Source organism: Cuculus canorus, chromosome 19, assembly GCF_017976375.1.
Source record: "Cuculus canorus isolate bCucCan1 chromosome 19, bCucCan1.pri, whole genome shotgun sequence".
In the NCBI taxonomy this organism is placed as follows: Eukaryota; Metazoa; Chordata; class Aves; order Cuculiformes; family Cuculidae; genus Cuculus; species Cuculus canorus.
Window position 1 is genome coordinate 8,706,801 of NC_071419.1, and position 26,198 is coordinate 8,732,998.

At 52.0% G+C, this 26,198-nt stretch overlaps 1 protein-coding gene across 2 annotated transcripts in view; it reads left to right on the forward strand.

Moving 5' to 3' along the window:
- ASTN2 (astrotactin 2) overlaps positions 1-26,198 on the forward strand; it is a 347,344-nt gene that overhangs the window by 240,357 nt on the left and 80,789 nt on the right. For both annotated transcript variants that reach the window (XM_054084080.1, XM_054084081.1), the window contains 3 exons: positions 9,437-9,702; positions 20,603-20,736; positions 21,863-22,011. In XM_054084080.1, the coding sequence (XP_053940055.1) occupies positions 9,437-9,702; positions 20,603-20,736; positions 21,863-22,011 (549 nt within the window). The remainder of the gene's footprint in view (positions 1-9,436; positions 9,703-20,602; positions 20,737-21,862; positions 22,012-26,198) is intronic.

The following is a 26,198-nucleotide window of genomic DNA, read 5'->3' on the forward strand; positions in this document are numbered from 1 at the left end:
TTCATGCTGAGGGTGGAGAGGCCCTGGCTCAGGTGGACCTGTTCCTGGAGATGTTCAAGGCCAGGTTGAATGGAGCTTTGAGCAACCTGATCCAGTGGGAGGTGTCCCTGCCCGTGGCAGGGGACAGGAACTGGATGCGCTTTGAGGTACCTTCCAACACAAACTATATTTTCTTTATTTTTTTTTTTTATTGTATGCAGTTTTGTCATAGCATTTGGCCCCTGTCCTTACCCCCATCAGTGGCTTTGCCCCTGGTCCCCTCTCCCTGGTCCCCTCTGCCCCTCACGCCCACCCTCCCAGCTGTGTGGGTGTCAGGGCTTGCGTCACCCATCAAGAATTCACCCTCCTAGGGCTGTTCCACAAACTGCCTCGAAGCAGCCCTCTCAACTCCCAGGACGGAAAGGACTATTTTTAGGTAGGGAATAGCAAATGTAATCAGTTGATTGGGTGATGCGCATAAACATCGTCAGTGAGGGAGCTGCAGTTGCTTACGCAGGGATGTGATATTCCTGCGTAATACCTAGTTGATCTGGATTCCTCTCCCACCATGGCTCTGGCTTTGATATCAGTGGCCTGTGATGGGTGCACCTGCAGTGGTGCAGGTGGGAAATCAGCAGTTGCAAAGGAATTGAGCATTTCCAGGGTTTGTCCTCGATCAAAGGAGAACTCGCATCGCCTGGCCATTTACTCCTCCACTCACGCCTGGGAGGTAGCAAAGGACAGCATCTCTGTCACACCCGCCTGCTGCACGGCTAATGACCGGCGTCTTTAATCATAGAATCAGCCATTTCCCTCCTGCCTCTTCCCTCCTCCTCATCATCCCCCAGCTGTTATTTCTGGCCTCTCCGCCCTCAAACAGGTCCTCACGCTGCTCACATGCTGGCAGTGGTAGCTGGAGGCAGGAGTTTTGCCACCGGACCACAGCTCAGCTCTGCCCTGGGGTTTTTCAGGGTCACGCTGCTATGAGTAAGGGCTGTTGATAACACTGGTCCTGTTCCAGCTCGGCTTTTGCTCATTCATCATGAGATGGTTTTGCAGAGGCAGAGTCTAGTTTTACTGTGACCCTGGTGGGCTGTGCAGCAAATGAGAAGTGTCAGGGCTTGAGACTTCTTTTGTGGGAGCAGAAAAATGCCCAGACCTGGGCAGGCAGGCCCAGGGAATCTGTGTCCTTCCCACACCAGCAGTGCTGCTGCTCTAGTGCTGGTGGGATTGTTGCTGGGATCACTACTGATTGCAGCAGCATCCAGGCAGTATCCCACAGTCAGCCCTGCTTGCAGGCTGATGTTCAGGTTCATGTCCAGAGGCTTAGAGGAGTTCATGGGGGAAGAAGGCAAGCCCTTGGTTTAACCATTCTCCAAAAAACCTTTGTGTGGCCCCTCTCATGCCCAGAGAGGAGTGCAGTGCAGTGCTGTGCTGGCAGCCGTGGGGCTGTACCCAGACCCTCCAATGAAAGATTCAGCTCATTCCCAGCGCTGCTTGCTCACCCGCTCCAGCACCTGTCAACCAGCACTGAGCAAAACACTAGCATAATGCAGCAATTCTTGCCACCTTCTGGCTCTGGTATTTTTTTTTTTCTACTTTATTTAGATTGGAATAGAATAGGGAGGGATCTACATCCAACCGGTGATCAGGAGCAGCAGGGATCAGCAACGTGGGCAGCAGGTGTGCTCAAAAGCAGAGAGCAAATGCAAAGCCTGACCAGGGCTGTAAAAGAAAAGGAGTGAGGTTTACCGTCTCCTGGTTCGTGTTGTGTCTCAGGTGCTGAGCAGCAAACCTCAGCAGGAACCCCTGGAGCAGCATTTGAGGGTGTTGCTGTGGCCAGGGAGGGGGCACAGGGTTCACCCCCAGCGCCTGGCATCACCAAGGAAATTTTCTTTCAGCCTCTGATGTATTTTGCAGTGAATAAAAGCGGATGTTAGCTTTGAAGCAGAGCAATCTGGCAGGTTTTGTGAGAGATCCCTGAAAATGAACAGTAAGATCAAATAATAATGATAGGAAAAAGGAAATAAGTTTTTAGGCATCCTGAGGAGGAAACAAAGGACTCTCTGGATTTGGTTAGGGGTGGTAATGATGAACCCGTGATGTTACCCAGCATGGGCACCCTGTGCCATGACAAGGAAGGATGGGGGTCTGTGGACCCTGACCCCCCCGGGCAGGGTGGCATATCTTGAGGGGCTGCCCATGCCAACAGCTATCCAGCTGGCAGGACTCGGTGGATCTTGGACATCCTGTTGTAAATGCTGCAATGGAGCAGGAAGGGAGTCAGCTGCCCATGAGAGGTGGCAGCTGCAATCTGGGTGGTCATGGAGCGGTACTTGCGGGGCCGTAGTGGCTCAGAGGTAGGAGCGTGAGCACGGAGATGCTGCTGAAGTTGGAATAGCAGAGCAGGGCTCCAGCTGCTCTTCCGGAGAGAGCTGGTGCAGGCCCTGGTGTGGTGGTGGGGACCATGCAGGGCTCTCCAGAGGCATTTCCTTTGATAAAGCGAGCTCGCTGGAAGTGCCTGCACTGTCCTGTTTTGTAGAGGTTTATCAGAGGTCTTTAAAAGCTCTCCTGGCTTTTTTTGTTAATACCACAGCCTTGCAACTCTGTAAAGGTCACATCTGAAGGTGAGGTTACTGCAGAGCCTGCCTGGCCAACCTGTGAGTGAAGGAGACAGATTTCTCTGTGCTGGTACCTTTGGGACCAGCTGCAGGGCAGTGGGGATCCCCCGGGCAGGGAGCTGCTGAGCTACAGGCACCATGGTGAGGCTTCCTGGCTGCAACTTGTGGTTGGGTGTTGAGGCACTCAGCACCTGCAAGGTTCTGTGTTTAATTGAGTTAGGCTAATTGACTGGGAGCAGCAGTCAGGGCATCAGCAGGAAGAGACGGGCTTGGCAGAGGAGGGTACAAGGGGGCAGCTGGCAGTGTGGGGCTCTCCAGACATAATGGGAGGAGAAGAGGTGTCACAAACCATCATGTTCAGGAGAACATCTCTTGTTTGCACTTGGAGTTGCTACGCATTTGGGTTGTCAGGCTCATCTTTTTAAGGTGGAGGGCTCTGAGCATGACAAGGCCCAGGAGGTGACCATGGAGGGCTGTGGGGCAGCAGTGGGGCAGGCACGGATCTGTGGCTGAGAGTGGTGTGGAGTCTGTGGCCTGAAGTGGTGCGGGATCTTGGGCTGGGAGCAGCATAGAGTATGGGGCTGAGAACGGTGTGGGATCATCACAGCCGGGAACAGTGTGGATCTCAGGCTGGGAATGGTGTGGCATCTCAGCTGGTATCCCCAGCCAACAGCAGTGCAGGATCTAGGGGTGACAGCAGTGCGGGATCACAGTCAGGAGTGCTGTGGGATCTAGGGATGGGAGGGATGCTGGAGCAGTATGGGATCTGCAGCTGGCAGCAGTGTGGGATCTCAGCTGGGAGCAGCACGGTGTCCCCAGCTGGCAGCAGTGTGGCATCTGCAACCGGGAGCAGTGCGGGATCTGGGCTGGGATGGGTGCCAGGATAGTGTGGGATCTCAGTGCGGGATGGGTGCCAGGATGGTGTGGGATCTAGGTGCCGGATGAGTGCCAGGATGGAGCGGGCTGTGTGCCAGGCTCAGTGAGGGGTGGGTGCAGGATGGGTGCAGGCTGGGTGCTGGAATGAGTGCCAGGGTGATGTGGGCTGGTTGCTGGCTGGGTGCCGGATGGATGCTGGGATGGTGCAGGTTGGTTGCAGGGCTGGGTGCTGGGCTCTGTGCAGCATGGGTTCAGGCTGGATGCGGGCTGAGTGCCAGGATGGGTGCGAGCTGGATGCAGGGTGGGTGCCGGATGGATGCTGGGATGGTGCAGGTTGGGTGCAGGGCTGGGTGCAGGCTCTGTGCAGCATGGGTTCAGGATGGATGTGGTCTGAGTGCCAGGATGGGTGCAAGCTGGACGCAGGGTGGGTGGCGGGATGGTGCGGGTTGGGTGCCGGCTGTGTACCAGGCTCTGTGTGGGCTGAGTACCAGGATAGGTGCCAGGCTCTGTGCTGGGCTGGTGCAGGATTTAGGTCCTGAATGCGTGTGGAGTGGGTGCCGGAATCGGTGCAGGCTGGGTGCAGGCTGGGTGCCAGGATGGTGTGGGATCTGGGTGCAGAATAGTTGCTGGGCTAGTGCGGGCTGGGTGCCAGGCTGGGTGCAGGATGGTGTGGGGTCTGGGTGCAGAATGGGTGCCGGGCTGAGTGTGGGATCTGAGTGCAGAATGGGTGCTGTGCTGGGTGCAGGATGGATGCTGGGATGGTGCGGATTGGGTGCTGTGCTGTGTGCCAGGCTCTGCGCGGGATGGGTTGCACAATGGGTGGTGGGATGGTGCAAGCTGGGTGCCGTGCTGGTGCGGGCTGCGTGCTGGGGTGGTGCAGGATCTGGGTGCAGAATGGGTGCCGAGATGGGTGCAGGATGGATGCTGGGATGGTGCGGGCTGGGTGCTGTGCTGTGTGCCAGGCTCTGTGCGGGATGGGTGCGGGATCTGGTTGCACAGTAGGTGCTGGGATGTTGCAGGCTGCGTGCTGGGGTTGTGCAGGATCTGGGTGCGGGCTGGGTGCCGAGATGCTGCCGGCTGGATGCGGGGCTGGTGCAGGCTGGGTGCAGAATGGGTACCGAATGGGTGCCGGGCTCCCGGCTCCGCATACCCGCGCGGAGCCACCAGAGGGCAGCAGGGCCCCACGGACCGCGGGGGTGGCCGCGCCCTCACGGAGCGAGGGCAGCGCTCGCCCCTCGCTGCCCTCCGCGGGCCGGAGCCGCCCTGCCCCGGGGTCCCCTCGCGGAGCCCCGGCTTGGTGTGAGCGCCGGGATGCGGGCGATGCGGGATGCGGGAGGTGCGGGATGCGGGCAGTACCGCATCCCCGCGCATCTCACACCCATGAGTGCCTGGGCGGGAGGAGCTGGCTTCTTGGGATGTCGCTCCCAAGGTGGTGTTTGCCCATAGTCGAATCATTACGGTTGGAAAAGATCTCAAAACTCATCCAGTCCAACTGTCAGCCCAACTTCACTGTGCCCATCACAGAACCATTGGGTGCCTTCACTACAAAAAGGATGTTGAGGCTCTGGAGCGTGTCCAGAGCAGAGCAACGAAGCAGGGGAAGGGGATGGAGAACAAGTCTTATGAGGAGCGGCTGAGAGAGCTGGGGTTGAGAAGAGGAGGCTGAGAGAAGACCTTGTTGCTCTCTACAACTACCTGAAAGAAGGTTGTAGAGAGGAGGGAGCTGGGCTCTTCTCCCAAGTGACAGGGAACAGGACAAGTGGGAATGGCCTCAAGCTGCACCAGGGGAGGGTCAGACTGGATATTACGAAAATTTTTTCACAGAAAGGGTCATTGGGCACTGGCAGAGGCTGCCCAGGGAGGGGGTGGATTCACCATCCCTGGAGGTGTTTAAAAGACGGGTAGATGAGGTGCTCGGGGATGTGATTTAGTGGTAGATAGGAATGGTTGGACTCGATGATCCAAGAGGTCTTTTCCAACTTGGTGATTCTATGATTAAAGGCTGGAAAAGATTTCTCAGATCATCCAGTCCATCAGCCCAACACCACTGTGCCTACTAAACCATGTCACAAAGTTCCACGTCTGCACGGTTTTTTTAGCACCTCCGGGGTGGTTACTCCAGCACTGCCCTGGGCACTAACAGCAGGCAGCGTTGCATGCATCAAGCTCTTCATAGACCTGTTGGTTACCACACTGATAATACCTCACTGCAAGAGAAATTCTCAGGCAAACACATGTATGGATTTTCTTTCTAAGTCTCTCTTGATGGATTTGCCAGAGAATGGGGTATTATTCCACTGGGTAATAAACGAGCAGCCTGTGCCAGCAGACAGGCGTTGGCTGTAAATCCCCAGTGCCCTGCCCGTGGTAGCACTGGGTCTGTCCAGCGAGATGGTGGTGTAAAAAGGAGGTAGACCAGAATTACATCTTCCTTGCATGAAATGCAAAGCCCAGGTTCTAAATTGGGTCCAGCTGAGCAGACGGGAGGTGTTAGCCAGGTTAACCTGCTGAGCCTGGGGAACACCTACCTGGGTCTGCTCTTGACATTCCCTCTATGGCTTCAGCTGGGGAGCCTCCTTCTCTCCTTGTTCCAAGCTTTTCTGCTGTTAAAAAGGTACCACATCCTATCCCTGATGTGGCTGCATTCTTGTGGAAAGTGATTTCCAGTTCAGGGATCTTTTCGAAGAGGTGCTGTATAAAAAGCTGGACCACTAGCAAGCCCATCATTTCTTGGGAGCTCTCAAGGCAAAATTGCACTCCAGTACAAAAGAATTAAGTATTATGCTTTTGTTATTGTTATCGTAGGGGTGTTATCATGCTTCCCTCTTGTCCAAGCACTAGGAGGTGCTGCTGGTATCTCTGGAAGCATTTCCCCACATCTGCAACTACTGCACCATGAGCAGGGACCCCTGTGCAGTCACCTCATGCTGTGGGGTTATTAAATCCTGGTGGAGCACAGAGCCAGAGCCAGGCAAGCGGTACCTCTGCACACCCTCATCCTTCCCTTTCTTACGCAAGGCTTGACACTTGGCAGAAGGCTGTTTTATTTGTTTTGTTGTGTTGTTTTGTTGGGTTTTTTTAAATACATATTTCAGATAAACAAACAAACTAATAACTCCCACAAGTTGCTGTGATGCATCTAACCACATCCGCAGTGCTGTGCTTCCAAACAGATGTTGCCAGAATTCAACGGAGTCACCAGCCGCGTTCGCGAAAGCATATTTAGATGCGAGGGCTGATAAGGAATCCCTCTTTCCTCACTGCTGCAGCGTTGCAGCCCCTGCAGCCAAGCCTCATCCTCCTGCCAGAACAGAAATCTTTGGAGCACTCTAGCAATGCTCACCTGCAAAGCCCTTCCCTAGAACTGAAGCAGAGGCTTTGCAAGGCAGTCTGAGAGCCGTGGGAGGTTATCCAGTACTTCACAGGGCTCGTGCAATGGGAACCTGAATGCTAAAGCTGAGTTTACTGGCTCTGGTCTGGACCCAACTTGCAGTGAACACAACAGAGTACATTGGTACATTGCAGGGTCTAGTTCTGATTCTTACCAGTCCAACGCTACAAAATTCCTGTGACTTCATCAGGAATAGGGTTGGGATGCCCATATTTTCATTTGAGAAGAAGCTGGTCAGCTGGGCCTCAGTGCTGACAAGGGCTGTACAGTAATGAGGTAATAATATAAGCCAGACCAATCCTCCAGGCTCAGAGAGGCTGAGAGAGTTGGGCTTGTTCAGCCTGGACAAGAAAGGGCTCCAGGGAGACCTTAGAGTGATCTTCCAGTACCTGAAGGGGGTACAAGAAAGCTGGGGAGGGGCTGTTTACAAAGGCTTGTGGTGATAGGAAGAGGGGCAATGGGTATAAACTGGAGAGGGGCAGATTTAGATTAGACATAAGGAGGAATCTCTTCCCACTGAGAGTGGTGAGACACTGGCCCAGGTTGCCCAGAGAAGCTGTGGCTGCCCCATCTCTGAAGGTGTTCCAGGCCAGGTCGGATGGGCCTTGGGCAGCCTGAGCCAGTGGGAGGTGTCCCTGCCCATGGAACTGGATGGGCTTTAAGGTCCCTTCCAACCCAAGCCATTCTGTGATTCCATGACTCCAGGAACACGTGGAGTTTCTCCAGCTCATTACTGGGTAGAGTGGGCTGGACCTTGAGCTCCCTTTTTGTGTGAAGGCAGCTGAGCAAATAACCAAAACTAGGATTGAGGCAGATACAGAGACTCCACTCCCTTTGCCATGGGCTACCGTTGCAAGGGCAGGTCCAGGAATAAAGGAGCATGTTTTGGGGGAAGATACCTCCCAGAGCTGAGTAACTCCTCTGCAAGGTGCCGAAAGTGGTGGATGTTGGGGGTCGGAAGAAAAGGAAGCACTGTCTCCATTAAGGAAATCCCTAGCTTTCTAGGGATGAGTGCAGTCCTGACAGCACCTGGAGCTGATGCTTCCCTCTCTCTGAGCAAGCAGATGAGGACCAGCAGTCCTTCCTGCTGCCCCTCCCTGTCTCCAGAGGAGCTGCCTCACCAGCAGGATGTGCAGCTGGCACTCTCAGACAGGTTTTTAAGAGCAGAAACAGGGTGATTATTTTATTAGGACTGTGCTTAAGCCCCCAAAGCTTGTTCCACAAAAGCTACAAGGAATTGCTGTTCAGTGCTGATGATTTCCAAGTGCTCCTCTGCATGGCAACTGGCAATTTGGCAGTGAAGCCTGTCTCCCTCTGCTGAGCCACGTCCGATTTAATTTTCCTCCTTTGGAATTGTACCCAGAGCCTTTTTGGTAGAAGGGAACACTGTGGAACCCTTGCTGAACCAGTCAGCTCGGTTGCAATAACTCCTTACATCCCTAAGATCCAGTCTGCAAAGCAATCCTTTCCCCTAAAGTGACTGGGGCTTCCACTGTTACAAAGACATGCAGACAGCCATTTCCACCTTGTCTATGGAATCTGCTCTGCTGACAAGGTTGCCGTGAGTCACCAGGCTCCATGGCTGATCTTCCGCTGCTGAGGATGTGGCTGCTGTGGCAGAAGAGCTGCTCTACTCACACAGTTTTCTACCATAGAAGTCACTAGCAGACTTCTACTCCTCCCCCTGTGCAGCTTTATTTGAAGGCTGCTGCTCCTGAAATGGCTTTGCTCCATTTGTGTTTTCTTCAGGAGAAAGGAGGAACCCTCGCTTTCATGCCAGTCTCTTGGGAGAGTTCTTAAAACCACCACTTTCACCACCCTCAGCCCTTTCCTGGGAGTGGTGGGTGAAGGAGGCTGCAGGTGGTGCACAATAAGTTGGTTGAGCTCACACTCATTTTATTGAAGAGGGGGTTGCTCTTTCTGCTTATTCATCCCACTCCTTCCTGCTTGTTTGTACTCAAAGAACGCCTGAGACCACAAGCATTGTATCGTGTGCCCTGTGCTTCAAGGCAGAGAGGACAGGTGATGTGGGAGAAGCAGCACAGAGCAGATAGCTCTGTGCCAAGGAGTGTAATCCCACAATGCAGTTGCTTTGCAGCCTCCTTCCGGTTTGTCTCAGTGCCTTGGATAATGTGTCACCCAAAAGGGAGAGACAAGTACTACATGGACTGGGGAGGGATAGTGTCAGGGCAGGGACGAGGGCACTCAGCTCTTTGACCTGGTTCATTTGGAAAGATTTCTCTTTGATGGGGAAGATACACTTGGGTGGTTTTGCTTCCTTTGAAGTGCAGAAAGTGAACACGCAAGTTAGAAAAAAGAAGGAGAACATGGTCAGTTGTGTCACTCTAGAAGTGCTTGTCTGGAAATGCTCACTTTTTCAACCCAATGCGAAGTAGTGACCATGCAAGTCTTGTTTTTCTCCTTCTCTCCCTGACCTTTCTGATTTCCTACTCCCACCTGGCCTACACCTTCAGCAGCTGCATCAATCCTGGCTGCAGCAAAGTTTGAGAATATGATGGTACTGTGAGTTATTTAATGTTATTTGGTGTCTTCCTTTTCCCTAAACCAGAAACAACTGAGCTTGGGAACAAGAAGGAGTTGAAATCCATGCCCTTCATCACCTATCTCTCAGGCCTGCTGACAGCACAGATGCTCTCTGATGACCACCTCATCTCAGGTGTGGAGATTCACTGTGAAGAGAAAGGGCGCTGCCCGTCCACTTGCCATTTGTGCCGACGCCCTGGCAAGGAGCAGCTCAGTCCTACGCCGGTTCTACTAGAGATCAACCGAGTGGTGCCTCTGTACGCTTTGATCCAGGACAACGATACCAGGGAGGTGAGTGAGCTGGTGGTGGACCAGCTCCAGCACTATGCTTTCCTCAGTCTCCACATACATGTTTGGTTCCCCAGACCAGGGCAGTGTTTTTGTGTGCATGTTTGGTGAGGAATGCTTCAGGATGGTGTCAGCAATAGAGCCAGTGGATCCTGCTGCCCACCACCTACAGCCCTTGCAGACCACCATCTCCCTGCTGTCAGTGTGGTTGAAGGCAATGCTGTAAGCAACTGGGGCAACGGTCATTCCTGGTGTCCACCCACAGTAGACACTGGTGTGCAGGATGTGTCCTGCGGAGGAATCTTAGGAGCCAGGCATCAGATCAGTCTTTCACTTCTGGCTCAGAGAACTCAGCTGGAGCTATGCGAGGGGTGGGCAAAGCCCTACAGGGCTGCAGCAAAGCTTTTCAAAGGGAGGGAATAACCAGCCCTCTGGGCCAGTCACACAGCCACGGGAGGTCACTGTTACTCCAGGAGGGACCAGCCAAGCTGGAGGTCACCCTTCCCTGGGGCTGGGTTCCTCTGCTGTCTGGGAGAACTTTGGTGTTAATCCTATGGAGATTGATTTCCCACTTTCTCAGTTCACTGCCCCCCCGGTCCCCTGCCTCCTATTGCCTTTTGCAGCCCTCTGACCCCAATCCCATGTCCAAAAGTGACAGACCTGCTTAAAGTCACTTACTAGCCCTGAGCCTGCACTTGATTAAGACACTTGGAGTGAGCCAGCCAGTGGCAGCTGTGGGTGGGATGCAGAGGGCTGCAGGTTAGGAAGCAATCCTAGCACGTGGAGGTGTGACCACCAGGAATGATGCTTCATCCTCTTCCCATATCCAAAGGCTAAAGAGCCCCCATGCTTCTTCTGCAATTCAAGTCACACATGGGGACTGTTCCTCCTTGCTGACCTCTTGATCTTGTTCCTACTGGACCCTCCTGATACTTTCACACAGCTGTGCCTGACTTCCACACTTCAGTTCCTCTCTCTTTCCAGTGCTTTTCCCCAAACTCTCCCATTTATCCTACATCCTTTCCCCACCTATGCCTGCTCTTCCCACTGGGTAATTTCTATGTAGGCATTGACCTGCTGTTCTCAGCACGTCCAGGGCAGTGCTGGGATGAGGCATTATGGTTTCACAAAGAGCGGTGGGAGAGTTGATTTCCTTCAGGAAAGAAAGATAGGCTTCCCAGCAACAATCTGCAAGAAGACAGTTCCTTTTTGGGATATGAGAGGTAGTCTAGCCATCAGGGAAGGGGTAACAGTGAAAGCAAGCGAGCCCAGCAGGATGTGAGGGATCTCTGTGGACCCTGCTCACCACTACAAAGGGAGCTCCCCTTCCTAACCCTGCGCCCATGAGACAATGCCACTCTGCCTCTCTGGCCCTGGCTGCAGGGTCCCCTCCTCCTTACTTTTCCCCCCCAAGCCCTGTCGATGCTGCCTGCCCTGCTGGGCTTGCCTGGAGTGCCTCCTCCTGCGGAGCTGGAGCCTGTTTCACCAGCAGCAGCCTCCTTCCCTCCCTCCCCTGGCTCCTGCGGAGGGCTGGCCCCATCAGCTGCAGCTGGAGGACAGCCCGCATTGTGCTTTCTGCTGAGGCGCCGGGAAAACCAGCAAACAAACAAAACCCCAATGAAGCAACCAAGCAAGAGAAGCCCCAGACATCTTACAGAAGGCTGTGTTCAGCGCATCCCTCCTTCTCCTCATACTCAAACCTGCTCACCCAGAGGTGGAGGGCACTCTTTAGGGAGCCTGTCTGTGCAAGGGTGCTCTGTGCGTGTCTGCTCCCCTTTCACCCTAGGATGAGCTCAGTCTGTGATGCTGGGGTTAGGGGTGGCTGGGTGAGGAATTCAGATGGGTGTAGGACAGAGGATGCTGCTGGAGCGGGTGCTGAGGGCACACCGGGAGCTGGCAGTGAGCAGTGCATGCCAGGACAGGGCATCTCACTCCATCCACAATGGCAAGTCCTGGGGTGGTGGGGCAGAGGGTGTGTGCTGTCCTTTCTGACCGCCAGCATGCACCTGGACTGGGTGTCAGCATTTTGGTTGTGGGCTTCTCTTGACGGCAAGCCCTCTCATCCCCCCACCCTTGCTACAGCAGGACACAGGGAGAAATTTTAGCCTTCCTTGTTCCTCCTTCTCTTTCCTGGCCATTCCCACCCCCTCAGCATGAATCCTTTGTCTCACATCAGCTCCAGCACTTTCCTTTTTTACTCACTTCTTAAACCTTAATCTGATCTGCTCTCCTTTTCCCTCTGTCCCTTCCCTCCCAGCTAGCTTCTCACTCTTGTCTTCTGCAGAGCATTTATTTTCCTCTCTCTCCTCTCCCTGCTGCCCTTCGCCCCCCGCCCCCAGGCAGGGACAAATCCCAGTGCCTGGGGTCTGTAATCCCCCACTGCCAGAGGGACTTGCTGCTACCAAAGCACAGATCTCGGCTCTCAGCACTGGATGTTTAGATGGGCGGATGGTGCTGGGCAAAGTTGCGCCCAGTTCTCTGGAGGAGATGGAGCTGATGGTGTCTGTGTCCTAGAGAGGATGGTTTGGTGCAGGGTTAGCGCTGCCTCTGTGAGAATGTGTTCTTATTCCTCTCACAGCACTGTGAGCTCGGGGACAAGGGATGCAATGGCATGGGCTTCACCTTGACTTCCCCTGTGAGGGTGAAGGGAGGGTTACCTTGAAAGGGAAAGGTGTTTAGGGGTGATGGGAAGCTACTACCACCACAGGGGCATCACCCTATCACCATGACCCAGCAGCTGTGACCTGGTCCACTGCAAGCGTGGCAGGGAGCCGCCAGCTTAAACTGCTTCCTCACTCTGTGCACCAGGAGAGTCTCCCAAAGGGCAGGTGCTGTCAGGAGTATCTCCTGTATAGTCTGGATGATGAAGTGTTCTTTTTCAGCATCAAGTAGGAGGCCTGGGGGGGTTCCCAGGCATCCACAAAGTGGCGTTTGCCTGTGGCATAAACAAGATTTACAGATGCCTGGGCTGAACCCAGCGTCCACAGCTGAGCACTCCCCTGCCTGTTTTTCCCTGTTCATGTGGATAATAGTCAATACAGCAAATGCTGACCTCAAGGGAAGTGCGAGCAGATCCCAATTCCCCTGCAGCATTAAAAAAATAATGATTGTAAACAATGAAAATCTTGGTATTTGCATACGTGTCCACACAGGTAATTATATATGTGTACAGAGAGAAAGCAAGGTCTTACCAAGGTGGGTACCAACACCTATAAAGTTTGCTAAAGGTTTTCCTATATAAGCCTGGCAGCAGAGAAGAGGCAAGACACATTTTGCCCACTTCAGTATGTGTAAGATTTCTGGGGAGGTTTCTCTTTTCACCTTCCTCAGTGTGGTGAGTTATGCACTTCTTAAAATTTACAGCTACCATGCTGTACAGGGCCCTATTCTTCATTGCTGATGACCTTGCCAGACTCTTAAGTGCTGGGGTTTAAGTTTCCATGCTGGGTGCCTGCCTTGGGCTCATTTGTGATTTGTTTTCTATGTATGCATGTTTGATTTCAGCTAAACCTGACCATTTCCAAGGAGGAGATCAGGTGAAAATATCTTCCTTTGCCTCCATGGCCTAAGTTGGAAAACTCTTTGTTTCTGTATCATTGGGAACCATTGTTTTCTTCTTCCTTTGAAGCAAGGATTTGAAATTTAGAAGGGCTTTAGGAGTCAGGTTTTGCATTTTGCTGCCCAGGGAGAATTTGTCCAGAGGCATTTGTGCTGTGTGGGATCAGCAGGGCTTTGGTCCAGCTCCGCAGTCCTGCTCAAGCATCACTCCTGCTCCCAGCAGTGAGGAGGAACAGTGTACTGGGTGCCCAGGGCAGAGCACTGCTGGTTATTGATGGCCTCTCTTTTCCTCCTCATGTACAATGAAACCCTTACAGATTGAGCCCCTTCTAGAAGGTGTTTCCATTTCCCCCTGTCTTTAACAATGTTAAGAGAATTTGCACAGCTGCTGATAGCTGAGCACTTTGGTAGTGCTGGGGTGGGCAAGAAGCTTCCCATGGTCAAGGAAATGTGTTTGGAAGTCCAAGCACCTTTTGAAAGGCTTTGCTGAATGGCTTTTTCATAACTATCATAGCTGATGTGGCTGTGGGTGGAAGGGTTCTCCGAGGAAGGACTGCTGGCTGGGATAGAGGCAATGCTGGAATCCTCTCTCTACTGATCCCTATCAGCTCGATCAAACTAGACTAAGAAGGTTGGTAGCACCATTGAGCACTGTAGCTCTACAGTCTAAATGGTCACAACGCGAGCTCTAAAGATGTGAAGAGACACAAAAGCTGTGGCCCTGGCAATGACTTCTCTGGATGTGTTTGAACCTGCATTGAGTTTTAATCAACATTGTCTGCCCAAATCTCTCTGCTTCACTTGTGCTCTGCAGCTGTGCAGACACCGGAGTTGTCTGTTGCCATGTCTGGATGAAGCTGGAGGAGATTTCCCCACTGAAGGACTGTGGAAGAAACTTCTACAGTGTCAGTGGCTGACTAGGCCCATCAGCAAAGACCTTCTCTCTATTGCGAGGCTTTCTGCTGACAAAATGCCCTCAATGCCTCGAAGGCAGGATGCTGTCGAGTATGGTGGTGGGAGAGAAAGGAGGCGTGGTGATCCTTGTGCTGGTGCCCTGAGACCTCGAGTTCCTGCAGCAGCAGATTGCCGTGTTGGGCAATCTCTGGGCTCTGCTGCTGGCTTTGAAATCGTGACTGTGCTGAGGAGCGAAGCCCTTGACTCTGTTGCGTAAATATTCTGTGCAGCTATCCCAGTTCAGCCCGTAGGGAAGGAAACTTGTATGACTGAAGACTAGAGATGTGCCTGGAGGAGATCTGTCCTAAGCTTAAGCAGGACCCAGAGCAATGTGAGCCTGAGGAGGAAGGACAGAGGAATTGAGGCAGAGGCTGGAGAAGTCAAGTTGGGACTCGTTTCTCAGGGAAGAGTTTGGCCATACCCCTTGAATCTCTCACAGGAGGCCAGATACCTGGGGTCTTCCCATTGTCCTGTCCCTCAGGGCTGGTTCTCCTGGTGTCCTTTGCCCATCTGGGGTCGGCAGGAGGAGGGTGAGGTTTTTCAGGGTGCTATCGGGACAGGGCGAGAGGCGTCCCTGAGGCCATAGGCTCACTTTGGCTCCCATCTAGCACCAGGCAGCAGAGCTACTGGAGAACGAGGATCCTCCCTGCACATACACAGCTTCCCTGAAGCAGCCCCTGAAGGCAGCGAGAGCTGGTGCCAGGGATTTCTTTTTCCACTGCCAAAGCTGAAAGGGAGCCAGAGTGAATGGGGACAGTGTTGGTATGATTTTGTTGTTTTGGTCTACAGTTTGGGGTTATTTGTTTGGTTTTGCTTTGTTTTAATACCTGCTAATTGGCTCTTGTCCTCCTCCCATTGCACATGAGCATCCTGCTGCAGCTCTAGCCCACATCCGACTCCAGTTACCAGGGGAAGAATAGCTGCATTGTAACCTCCCCGAACACGCTATAATGGGGAGCTTTGTAGCTGAGGTGCGAAAGCAGAGCTGGCTCCCCAGGATGGGACTCTCACCACAGCGCGAAGGCTTTTATTTCCCCCACTGCCAGGTTTTAGTGTCCTCTGCTGCTCCCTCAGATCCCATAAATAACAGAAACCAGGATGCTGCCCACCCTGGGTCCCTTCCAGCACCCTGACCTTTCCGGCAAACTGCTGATGTGGTTCCCAGGATGAAGTGCTGGTGATGCTGCTCCCCAGGGACAGGCAGCCGGAGGCAGGAGGGAGTGAGCAGCACAGGATGAGATCACCTGCCAACTGCAGTAGGGAAACTTCATCCTCCTTTGCTGTGAACCTGGAGCAGACTTTCAGACGCAAGCTGCATGATCCTGGAAACAGTCTCTGGCCTGGGAAATCCTTAGTTTCCCTCCTCTTTTTTTTTTGTTTCTTTTTTTTGGTTTTCTTTTTTTCTTTTCACTCTCCTTGCAGAGATGTCCAGACTAAGGAGCAGTGTTTATCTCCTGTGAACAGAACTAATCCTCATTATAAAGGCATGGAAAACTTTTCTTCCAGCCACCCTGTCATCATGGTAGCATCCCATTCAGGCTGTGAAATGAGCCTGCATCCCATGGTCGTCATTTCCTATATGAACAGTCAGTATTGCTGTTGCTATCTACAGCAGCATCTTAGCTTAGCACCATCCAGGAGCTCTGGTCAGCCTGTGTCAGGCACCACATAGCAGGGCAGCATCACTGGGAATTGGGTTTGTTGGTAGGTGGGACAGGGCTGCACCTTGCCAGGCAACCCTTCACCTCCTGTGCTTGGGAGAAAGGTGGTGGTGGTGTGCAGGCACCGTCCCCATCCTGCAAACAGAGACAGAATGTCTTGGTTGGTTGATGTGTCCCTGGACATGAGGCTGAGCTTGTCCGCTGGCATGACCCAGCCTGCTTCCACTCCTCTTGTCTTCCTTCTAGATCTATAAGATGGAAAAGAAACAAGCAAGCAAAGACCGTGGAAGCTAGTGAAAAACCCGGAATGTACCAAATTGGCAGCTTTTAGGTCCTCCTTGGTATCTCCAGCATATCTATGTCCAGCCTGTATGCTCATTTGCAGTTATTTTTACATTTCCTTGTATTTCCTTTTTATTTTTTTCCCCAAAACCAAGGTATGTGTACCAATGACAAAGAAGCCTAGACTTAAAGAAACAATCAAGCCATATTTTCATACCCCTGTCAGCCACAGAGAGGAGCAGATGTTCCCGGAGAAGCACCCAGCACTTGCCCTTTCCAGTACCCCATCTGCAAACACCAGCCCCCATGCATGCAGAGTCCTGCAAATGCTGATCTGGAAGGTTCCTTCACATCCTATAGTTTTCCTCTCTGGGGATGTCAATAGAAAACCCACGGTCAGGAATAACTTAATGTTTTCCCTCCATCAGCCAGGTCTAACAGAGGACAAAGGAAATGTTCTTCTATATTGTGTTGCAGAACGTCTAAGCTATAAAACGGGGCCAAATGGCCTCCCCCTGAGCACAAATAACAACAGGAGAAAGATCCATATGCAATCGAGTGTAGGATAAATGTGCTTAGCTGATCATTCGTTTCCCTAATATTTTTTTTATGAATAGGCTTAACTTATGGTAAGATGGGACTTTATGGTCCTGTAAGTCTTGCTTGTGTCAAAACAAATGAACTAGCCATCCTACGGGGGAACTATCAATCCAATATATGTGTGTGTATGGGTGTGGGGAGTCAGACCTATTATACCTTTAAGAGCAAATTAGATGCTGTTCCTATGATTCATAATGCTATATATCTAATGGCATGACTCGTCATCTAGAAAATAAACGTTTCGAGCCAGTTTCTCATCTCATAAATTTCCCCTCTGGCAGTGAAGGACGTAAACTAAATGGCCTGACTCACGGGGAAAGAATACAGTTTGGATACTTCTAAATGAAAGATAAAATTGCCTTAGGGCACAGAGGGGCGTTGAGATCCCAGGGAGTGGTTGGCAGGCACAGGATGGTGTGCTGGGGGCTGATCCTGGGAAGATCTTCATGCTTCCAGAGCCTGTTTGATTATCCCAGCTTGGTAGCCGGGCTTGACCACCATGGTGAAGCATCCAGTGTGGAGATGGTTGTGTTGGAGATTATCTTGTACGGGTTGTCTCCTGGCAGGGAGGAGAGCATTTGCTGCACGTTTCTGAGCATGGCAGCAAGGAAGGACAGGAGATGTGGACGTGCCCACTCCAAGGCAGGAGGAGAAGGTGGTCCTCAGCCACCACAGACCGGGGAGGTCCATGTATGTTCAATTCTGTAGCTCTCCTGAATGCTGGAGCTGCCCATGGGATGGATCTTAGCACCTTCACAGCGTTCTTTGTCTCTTGATCTTCCTGTGCCACTGGGCTCCTGGTTTGGGTGGCAGCTGCCGTTCTACTCATCTGTGAGAGCATAGAATCATAGAATCACCAGGTTGGAAAGGACCCACTGGATCATCAAGTCCAACCATTGCTAACAATCCCTAAACCATGCCCCTCAGCACCTCATCCACCCGTTCCTGAAACACCTCCAGAGAAGGTGACTCAACCACCTCCCTGCGTAAGCAGTCCTGTACTTCCCAGGCTATGCTATCAAAAGGAGAAAGGGAAGGAGAGTTTTTTGTGTGGTTGCTACGTGTGGAGGAGCACGTGCCCGCAGCGTGCCTTTGGGGCTGAGCTAGATAAAGCTGTTGTCTTTGCAACTTCTTTGCCTGAGAACAGCCTCTGCCGTGCAGCCAGAGCCTGGAGCAGGCTGGGGGAGACAAGAGAAGAAAGGGTGGGCTGTGTGTGAAGCAAAAACTCCAGGGCGGGGAAGACCACAGAGTCCTCAGAGTTCATGGAGAGCCTCTTTTTGTCCTGAAGGTTCTGCGGAGCAACTGTGTGCCCTCACAGAGGGTGTAAAGCCTCCTAAACATGGTGAACATCTCTGTGTGGGGAGCTTCGTCCTTTCCTTTTGCATGGTCTTAGTTATCCCCATCGCTTTGCTCCTACCACTTCCCCACACTTCGACACACGCTCCCCAGCACTGATAGGAAAATTCTAGAAGCCACTGGCTCAAAATCTCACTGGAAAGCAGGGAAAGGTGAGTCGTGGCTTCCCGGCCACTCCACCCCAGCCTGGTCCTGATTTCAGCCAACTGCTGGAAATCGGAGGGAGGCAGCAGCCAGCACCAGGATCTAGCCGCGCTCCCAGTAACCCTGTTAGTGCGCGTAGGTGCGCTCGCCTTAATGAGTGCAGCTGAAGGACGCATCGATTAGCTAACCTCGTTTGTGTGAAGGTTGACACAAGGCAGATGACTGCTGGGTACCTGCAGGATCTAATTAAAATGTATGTGAGGCTGGGCAGGCAGAGCAGAGGGGATTGCTCATCCAGCCTTGCACTTGCCAGCGGAAGAAAAGAAAACGGAGAGAAGGAATTGACTATTGGATTTGGCTAAAGGGTATGGATGGGATGTGCGGTATTTCTGCCCTGGATTGGGGATGTGCAGGGAGGGAGGATGCAGAGAGGTGAGGCTGAAGAGAAGATGACAGCAGTGCGGTGCTGTCGGTGTGATGGTGTGGCTCTTCCAGGAATCTGTCTTTGCCCATAGTCCATGTCTGTGCACACACGTACCCACAACATAGATATTTATTCTGCTTCCCAGGAAGCGCATGTGCTTCCCCATCCATCTATATGCATCATTTTCTGTTTGTATCTTGCACAGAGCCGCAGCTCTCTACCCATTTATCCATGTGTCAGATAAACTCCTCTCTGTCTCCCCTGCTCTCCAATTACTTTGTGATGCCCTTTGCAGCCCAGCGGTTCAATTACATTCTAATGAACAAAATAAAATAACGTCACATTTTCTCTTTGCACCTTTTTTCCTTCCCCTTTTTAATTTTTTTTTTTTTTATTTTTTATTTTACCTTCTGGAACAGGGCATTTTGTAAATGCCTGGAAGCAGAAAATGTTTCAGACAGGAGAGCCTCAAGGCGCCTCGCTAAAGGTGTTCAGGGTGTTTGGGGAGAGCGACAAAACCCTGGACAATGGGAGCCCTGACGTCAGGCTCTATTTTTACCTTCTCTTTTCAGAAACCTCCCCGGGATGGCGCTTTTCCTAGAGTTTTCTGCTAAATGCCGCAGCCACTGGAGCCATCCCTATCCTCCTCAAAGGGCACGGTTTTATCTTGAAGGCGTAACCTGGCAGCACGGGCGGTATCGCCGGGGCCAGGCATCCGCAGGCGGCGGGTGGAATAGTACTGCTGTGAGCTGGGTTGTGTGGAGGCTGGCAGCAAGGCTGCTGTACGTGGATGAGGACCTGTGAAGTCTTTTCGGCACTGAAATGTGCCTTTTAAAAGGTCAAAAGCATTACAAAGAGGTTTGTTTTAGTGGATGAAGTTTTACTGTTGTGATTATTCTAGCAGGGTGTTGTGGCTTCACAGGGGTTGCATTGAAGGTTGGCTGTTTGTGCACACAGGGGGAGAAGCTGTCTGACAAGCTGAAGGTTTAATTAGGCATGATAGGCAAAGGATAGCAGGAGAAAACACCATAAATATGTGCAGGCTGAACTACAGCAGGGTACGGAGCAAGGGATGCCCTGTCCTGCAGGGGACTGACACCGAGTGTCCCAAGCCATGGGATGAGCCCAGGGAAGGCACCGTGGGGTTAGACCAGAAGGGATTTGGGGGTTTAGACAAAGTCTTTGAGCCCCAGACCCCAGCAGATGAACAGCTGGGATTCTGGGGATCCATTGGCATCGTTAGGAGAGGTGAGGAGGGCTCCTGCTCAGGCTGGTGAGCCTGCCTGGCTGGGGAGCACCCTGCAAGTATTTTACAGGGTTTTTTATTATTTCCTTCCAGATGCTGCTATTTTGTTTGTGGGTGTTCCTTACCTAAATGAATAAAGGAGCCATTTGCTTGCAGGGGGGCAGCCCACATGAATTACAAACCTATGAGAAGGTTGGAAGCGGGCTTTGTTGTTGGGGATGTAGAAATTACTCCATTGTTAGTGGGGACGGCATTGGGATGGCCACAGGTGAGAGTTTCATTGAACATAGCAGCAGTGTAAGGGTACCCTATGTACGACGTCCAGTGTCACAAATGAGTGTGTTCGTGTTTCTTCTGGCAGCTCGGTCCTCTGTCGCAGGAAATCCCTTCTATATGAGGCATCATGCAGACGCTCCCCATCCCCATGGCAAGAACAGCACCTGGGGATGAACCAGCATCACTTGTTACATGGGAGCTAAAGCACAGGGAGGGGAAGAGGGTTGCCCAGGACCATCCACAGAGTCAGTGGCAGAGCTGGGGAGGGCCCTCTCTTATTTCCCAATCCCTGGGCTCTGTGTACATGCACCCCTTACTCTCAGCGCCACACGCAGCCGAGCCGCTGGCTGGATTTCACCAAGCCTTTTGCACATGTGTTCACGCTTTTTGTTCTCATGTCAGGCTTTCAAGGGAGCCCTGATGAGCTCATACTGGTGCTCAGGGAAAGGCGATGTGATCGAAGACTGGTGCAGGTGTGACCTCAACGCCTTCGATGAGAATGGACTCCCGAACTGCAGCCCTCTCCCTCCACCTGTGTACGTATCGATGTGAGCCCCTCTCGCGGGTCTTGGACCCCAGTACCAGCACCTTCCCCACAGGCTCGGCCCACTGGCATCTCCTTCCTCTCGCCTTTGAGATCTGGGGCCACAGTCCAGCGGTCCTCACTGTGTGACTGATGCCTTTCGGATATCCTGGCTCCGGCTGTGATCCTGGAAGTTTTCCTTATAGATTTTCATCACCCGATTAGCAAGGCTTGTAGAATGGGATTTCAAATGCTGAAAGAAATGGAATTACAGAGCAATTCATTGTGGCTTGTCAGAGCAAGAGCAAATCAGGAGCAAACTGATGGGAAATTAGCTGAGAAAGCAGGAAGACTGGCTCCAGCGATCCACAAGGAGCAGAACACCTTCGTAGTGAGCCAATATCCTCACAGGGGATTCATTTTCCAGCCTGAGAACAACAAACATGCTTGTATGTTTGGAGCTGGACTCTCCATAGCCCTCTACTCTGTGTTGTCATTTACCCTTGTGCAGAGAGAGCGGATGCCTTTGCACTAGCATGGCCAGAAGCACCGAGCTGCTCTGCCTTCACCCATGCCCATGTGGCCACCCCTGCTCTGGGCAGGAGGTCAGGCACAGCTGCCCTGCTTTTGCTTTTGCTCCCACCCATCAGAGGTTTGCTCACTTGCAGCTGGGTAAATGCACAGCCACACCTGCCTTTGCTTGTTGGCGATGGGATCTGGACCCTCCCTTCCTAAGATTCCACCCTGGTGGGTTGCAGAGAGGTTAATCTGGATCCTCCCCTGCTCTCTTGCTCCTGGGCAGCTGGTTCTCAGTTCTATCCAAGGCTGCTGGAGTTCAGTATTTCTCTCAGGAATTGAAGGCTCCTTTAGATGGCATCATTTGGGTTGTGTGACCTCGGCTCTTCCAGGAGCGGGGGCCGGTAAGGACATATATTACATAGGCTGCACGCAGCTGAACTTCAACTGGAAGTTCTTCCATGCTCACCTACCAGCTCTTCCCTTGTGCTCCCCTCTCCGTGTGTGTCTGTGTGCCCATCCCTGTGTATGAGCATGAGCTCTGCCAGGGGCTGTGCTGCTTGTAGAGGTGAATTCCCCCTAGAAAGGGAGCTGATGTCTTATTTGGTTTCTCTCCTGCCCAGCCTGCGGCTCTCCCCCAATGTGGAGCCCTCCAGCACCGTGGTCTCTCTGGAGTGGCTGGATGTGCAGCCTGCCATTGGGACGAAGGTGTCTGACTACGTCCTGCAGCACAAGAAGGTGGATGAGTACACGGATACAGACCTCTACACAGGTGGGTGCAGCAGCTGAAGGAAGGTTGTCTTGGTTCAAAGCGTGCACGGTGGTGCATCCTGCACCCTGCCTGGCTGGGAGCTCCTGCTTTTGTGGAGGATGGTGCAGAGAGCCAAGATGTTACATGAGGTATCAAAAAATACTCCATTCAGGAGAGGTTTCTGAAGGCTTCTGCAGACGTGGGTATTGGAGGGGAAGAGGAAATATAAAAACACAGTGTGACAGAAAGAAATAATTTGCTCATTTTGGGTACGAGAGTTGTGAGTTGTAATGGTTGTTTGGTCTGATCAATCTGAAATGCTGCAGGATGATGGGTGCGGGAGGAAGGCCAGCACTCAAAAACTCAAGGGCTTTCTTGGTCCATTCCAGGGAGTACTGTGCTGCATATCAGCCTTTAAAAGGACTCTTGAAGCTGTCTTGCCTACCTATCGAAGTAACTCAAAGCCCGCAGTGTTTGGGGAGATCATTGAAGCAGCACGAAACTTCTCTGGGAACCTGACAATTCCCTGGGTTGGAATTTGGTTCTCAACTGGTTTGAACTGAGCACTCTGTGCATTGCAAAGGCTTTGACAGCAATTCAAGCCATGCTCCAGGAGCTGCTGGGTAAGGTGAAGGGGTGTGAAGAATGAGGTTTGATTTGGGTGAATCAATGATGTATTTTAGAGAATATCACTTGAGACCTTGACTGATGCTACCGCTGAACAAAAATCCAAGCAAAACGCCCTAACTGCTTTTTGCTCAAGGATTTTGGATCTGATTTATTAGAGAAGCTCAGGTAATGTGTCAGGAGCAGCCAGTGTTGTTGACCAATGCAGAGATTTACCTTTGTGTGCCTTCCCCCAGAGACTGGCAGGACTGAATTTCAGCACCTCCAGGTAATGTAGGAAGGGAATTTCCACCTGTTAGTGGAACAAGGCTCTGCAACAGCCTTTTTGGGTGATTAAAACCCTCATTTGCTGTGAGGTGGAGCCTGGTCAGCTTATGCGAGGTGTGCTTGTCCAGGCTGCCTGAAGGACGAGGGACCAAACTGAAGGTGGGGACAGGTCTGATGTTGAAGGTGGAACCTCGCTGCACTCCCAGAGTCTTGCAGGGGTTTCCCAGACATCCTGGTGATATGTTTGTGTTTCTCTGTTGGGAAGGTGATCTTGGGAAGATCATTCAGACTCAGATCGGGAATTGCACACGTGCAGTCCATAGGTCTTGCTCAGAAGCTTTCTCGGCTTGTGGTGGTGGCATTTTCCTTCTCCTCGTTAATTTTCTAAGACCCTCTGAGCCAAGCCTTCTGCTGCCATGAGCTGCCACAGAGCAAACTGCCAGCTCACAGCTATCAGGAAGTTTTCACCCTCTCTGTTCATTCAGGCCCGTCTATTCTGCTTTTGGAGCCTTTATAGCCGTATCCAAATTTTTTTGTGCTATAAGAGCTGGAAAGAGCCAGAGCCCCACATCCTGGGGGGCCCTGGCTGTTTGTTGAGACCCCTGTGAGGAGCTCTGGTTCTTTGGCTCATACACCAGTCCTGTCCCGCAGGAGCTTTCTCCTACACCTTGCCAGCATCCATTTCCAGAGCTGCCCGATGGCCTCTGGGTTATGTTTCTCGTTTCCCGGCATGGAAGAAGGCTGGTTCTTTATCTTGGAGGGGTACCCTCCAGTAATGGAGAAAGAAAACAAGCCACCGAAGGAGGGGCTATGTTTTGGATGGGGATTCCAGATTGCTCACACATTGGTCAGGTGAGGCCAGACTGGGGAAACCTGGGGTTTCTCCTTTGAAGTGGCTGGATCTTTGCCTGGCAGCCAGAGTAGGAAATACAGATTATTATTATTATTTTCCTTTTATGACTGCCATGTGTTTGACAGGCGATTGAATTCATTGTGGAGAGCTGCCCTCCCCTCTCCTACTCTGGGGGAGCATTTGGGACAGAATGACCCCATTAACAATTAAAGAGAAAAGCCAATTCTAAATCTCTCCTTCTTTTCTATATTGTTTATAACAAAACAACGTTCCTGCCTTGATTCCTTTATTACCCTACAGGCCCCCAATGCCAGATGACTTGATACTTGCAAATACCTTGTATAGGTCTGCAAAGATGCTGACTGCTACAGCTCTTAAAGGCTTTGCCTGTCTTGCTGCAGCACATCTCCGTCATATCTGAGCAGCATCCACAAGAAAAGTAAGTCAACCCACAGAAGAAGGAAGCCTTGGGAGGAGAGTGTGGGATATAAGATTTAGATGGCTTTTGATGGATATTGGCAGATCTTCCTTTCCCATCAGTTGTCACTGCTGGCAGGCAGGAGCAGTTTGCTGGGAGGTGCACCACAGGTATCTGCAAAGCATGGCAACACTGGGCTGGGAGGGTCCTGCAAGGTTTGAGGGCTCTTGAGGTTGCTGCCATTCATCCCTTGGATCTCTTGAGTTCAAGCATCCGGGTTATTTGTGCTTGTGCACATTTCTTTGTTTGTTTATTGTGGTTGTAAGCATATCTCATTGGGATTCCTTGTAGTGGCTGTGGCTAGAGCAGTGTCGACCTGCTCTTCAGCCCCATGGCAAGTTAGGTGATACCAGACGCTTGCCTAACTCATCTTCTGCCTCCCTTCTGGCCTCCAGAAGCCTTCAGTCTCACACCCTTGCAAAACTCCCTGGCCCTTGAGCCAGAAACTGTTTGCTCCTCTTCCTCTTGGAGCAGAATCGGAAGGGAGTTTTGAGGTCTAGAGGGCTCTGTGCAGTGTGGTGATGCTGCGGGATGGGGTGGAAGGAGCTGGGAGTTCGTATGGGCCAACTGCTCTTGGCTGTTTGTGCTTTTTAAAGAGGCTTATTGCTGGTGCTTAGAAAAAAACACAGCCCTTGCACCATCTGAGGCGAATAGGAGGTGAACTTGTGTGCGAAACAAACCACGCTTTCAACACCAGAGCGTGGGGAGCGAGCAGCTCTCCACTCGGGAGCCAGCAGAGAAGACGGAGAGCAATTACATCCCAAACTGTTTATTAAAACTTGTGGAAATTACTCATAACTCCATGTGTGCGACAGCTTTGTAGTTGAGTGATGCTCTTTGTTTGAACATGGGGCTCTCGAAGAGGGTGCGAGCATGTGTGTGTGTGCGCGGGGCTGAGCCCGCCAGCGCATTATGTCATGGACGAAGCAGGCGCTGCACTTGAGAGAGGGAGAGGGAGAAATGTGTTTTACAGGGTGAGGTACAAACTGAAATGGCTGTGAACATCTGGAACTGATATTAGGCTTGGAAAATGTTTTCTGTCACTCTAACACTCCTCTGGAGGAAGGTTTCTGAAGTTAAGAAGCTCTGAAGGGGATGAGGGGGAGGGACAAGAGGATAACATGACCACGGTGTAAAGTGCTTTTTATGTCTCAGTTCTGGTTGCCGTAGCCAGGCCGTGTCCCTTCCTGTGCTGGATGAGGGACCTGGGGTATCGCTGTTGCTCGTTGTGGTGGGCTTGGCTTAGAAGGTCTCCTGCATAAGCTGAGAACCACCCTCTGAGATGGTCCCACGTGGGGAGTACTGCATCCTCCAGCTCGTGATGGGTAGGACAGAAGGATCCTTGACCTGATTTTAGTGTTGGGAGCCAAGGAGCTGAGGTGGGAAGCTTCATCTGAAAGACAAAGGGTGACATCCTTGCGCAGGGGCAGGCAGACCTCTGCCGGGTCCATCTCTAGGAGCCCACCTGGGAGGTTGGACCCACCTGGGGCCCTTTGCTGGTTGGGGCAGCTCCCGTGAGCGTGCAAAATGCAAGGTTTGAAAATAGAAGTATGCTTTGAATGTGCTTGTAGCACACACGGAACAGGACTGGGAATGGTTGGAGAAGGACACATTACAGGCTTCTCTAGAGCAATGCGATTCTGCAGAGGAGTCTTTGAATACACATCACGTCTATAAAAGAAAAGGAAAGACATCAAACCAGAAGACTTAGTGTTTTGTACACTTGCAAGCTGTGCTCCAAATAGAGACTTGAGAGTATCTCATTTATAACTAAACTCTGTTCTGTAGAACATCGTTCTGACACGTCTGGGTGGCCGAGACTGTAGAGATAGAGCTGTGGTAACCGTCACTTCCAGTACACCCTCTTGTGTGCAAACTGTGCTGCTGCTGTCATGTGCAAACCAGTGATAGCCAAGAAGAAGAGGAAAAACTATCTGGCCAGAACAAATAACGTGCCTGTCAGTGAGGAGTTACTGCAATCAC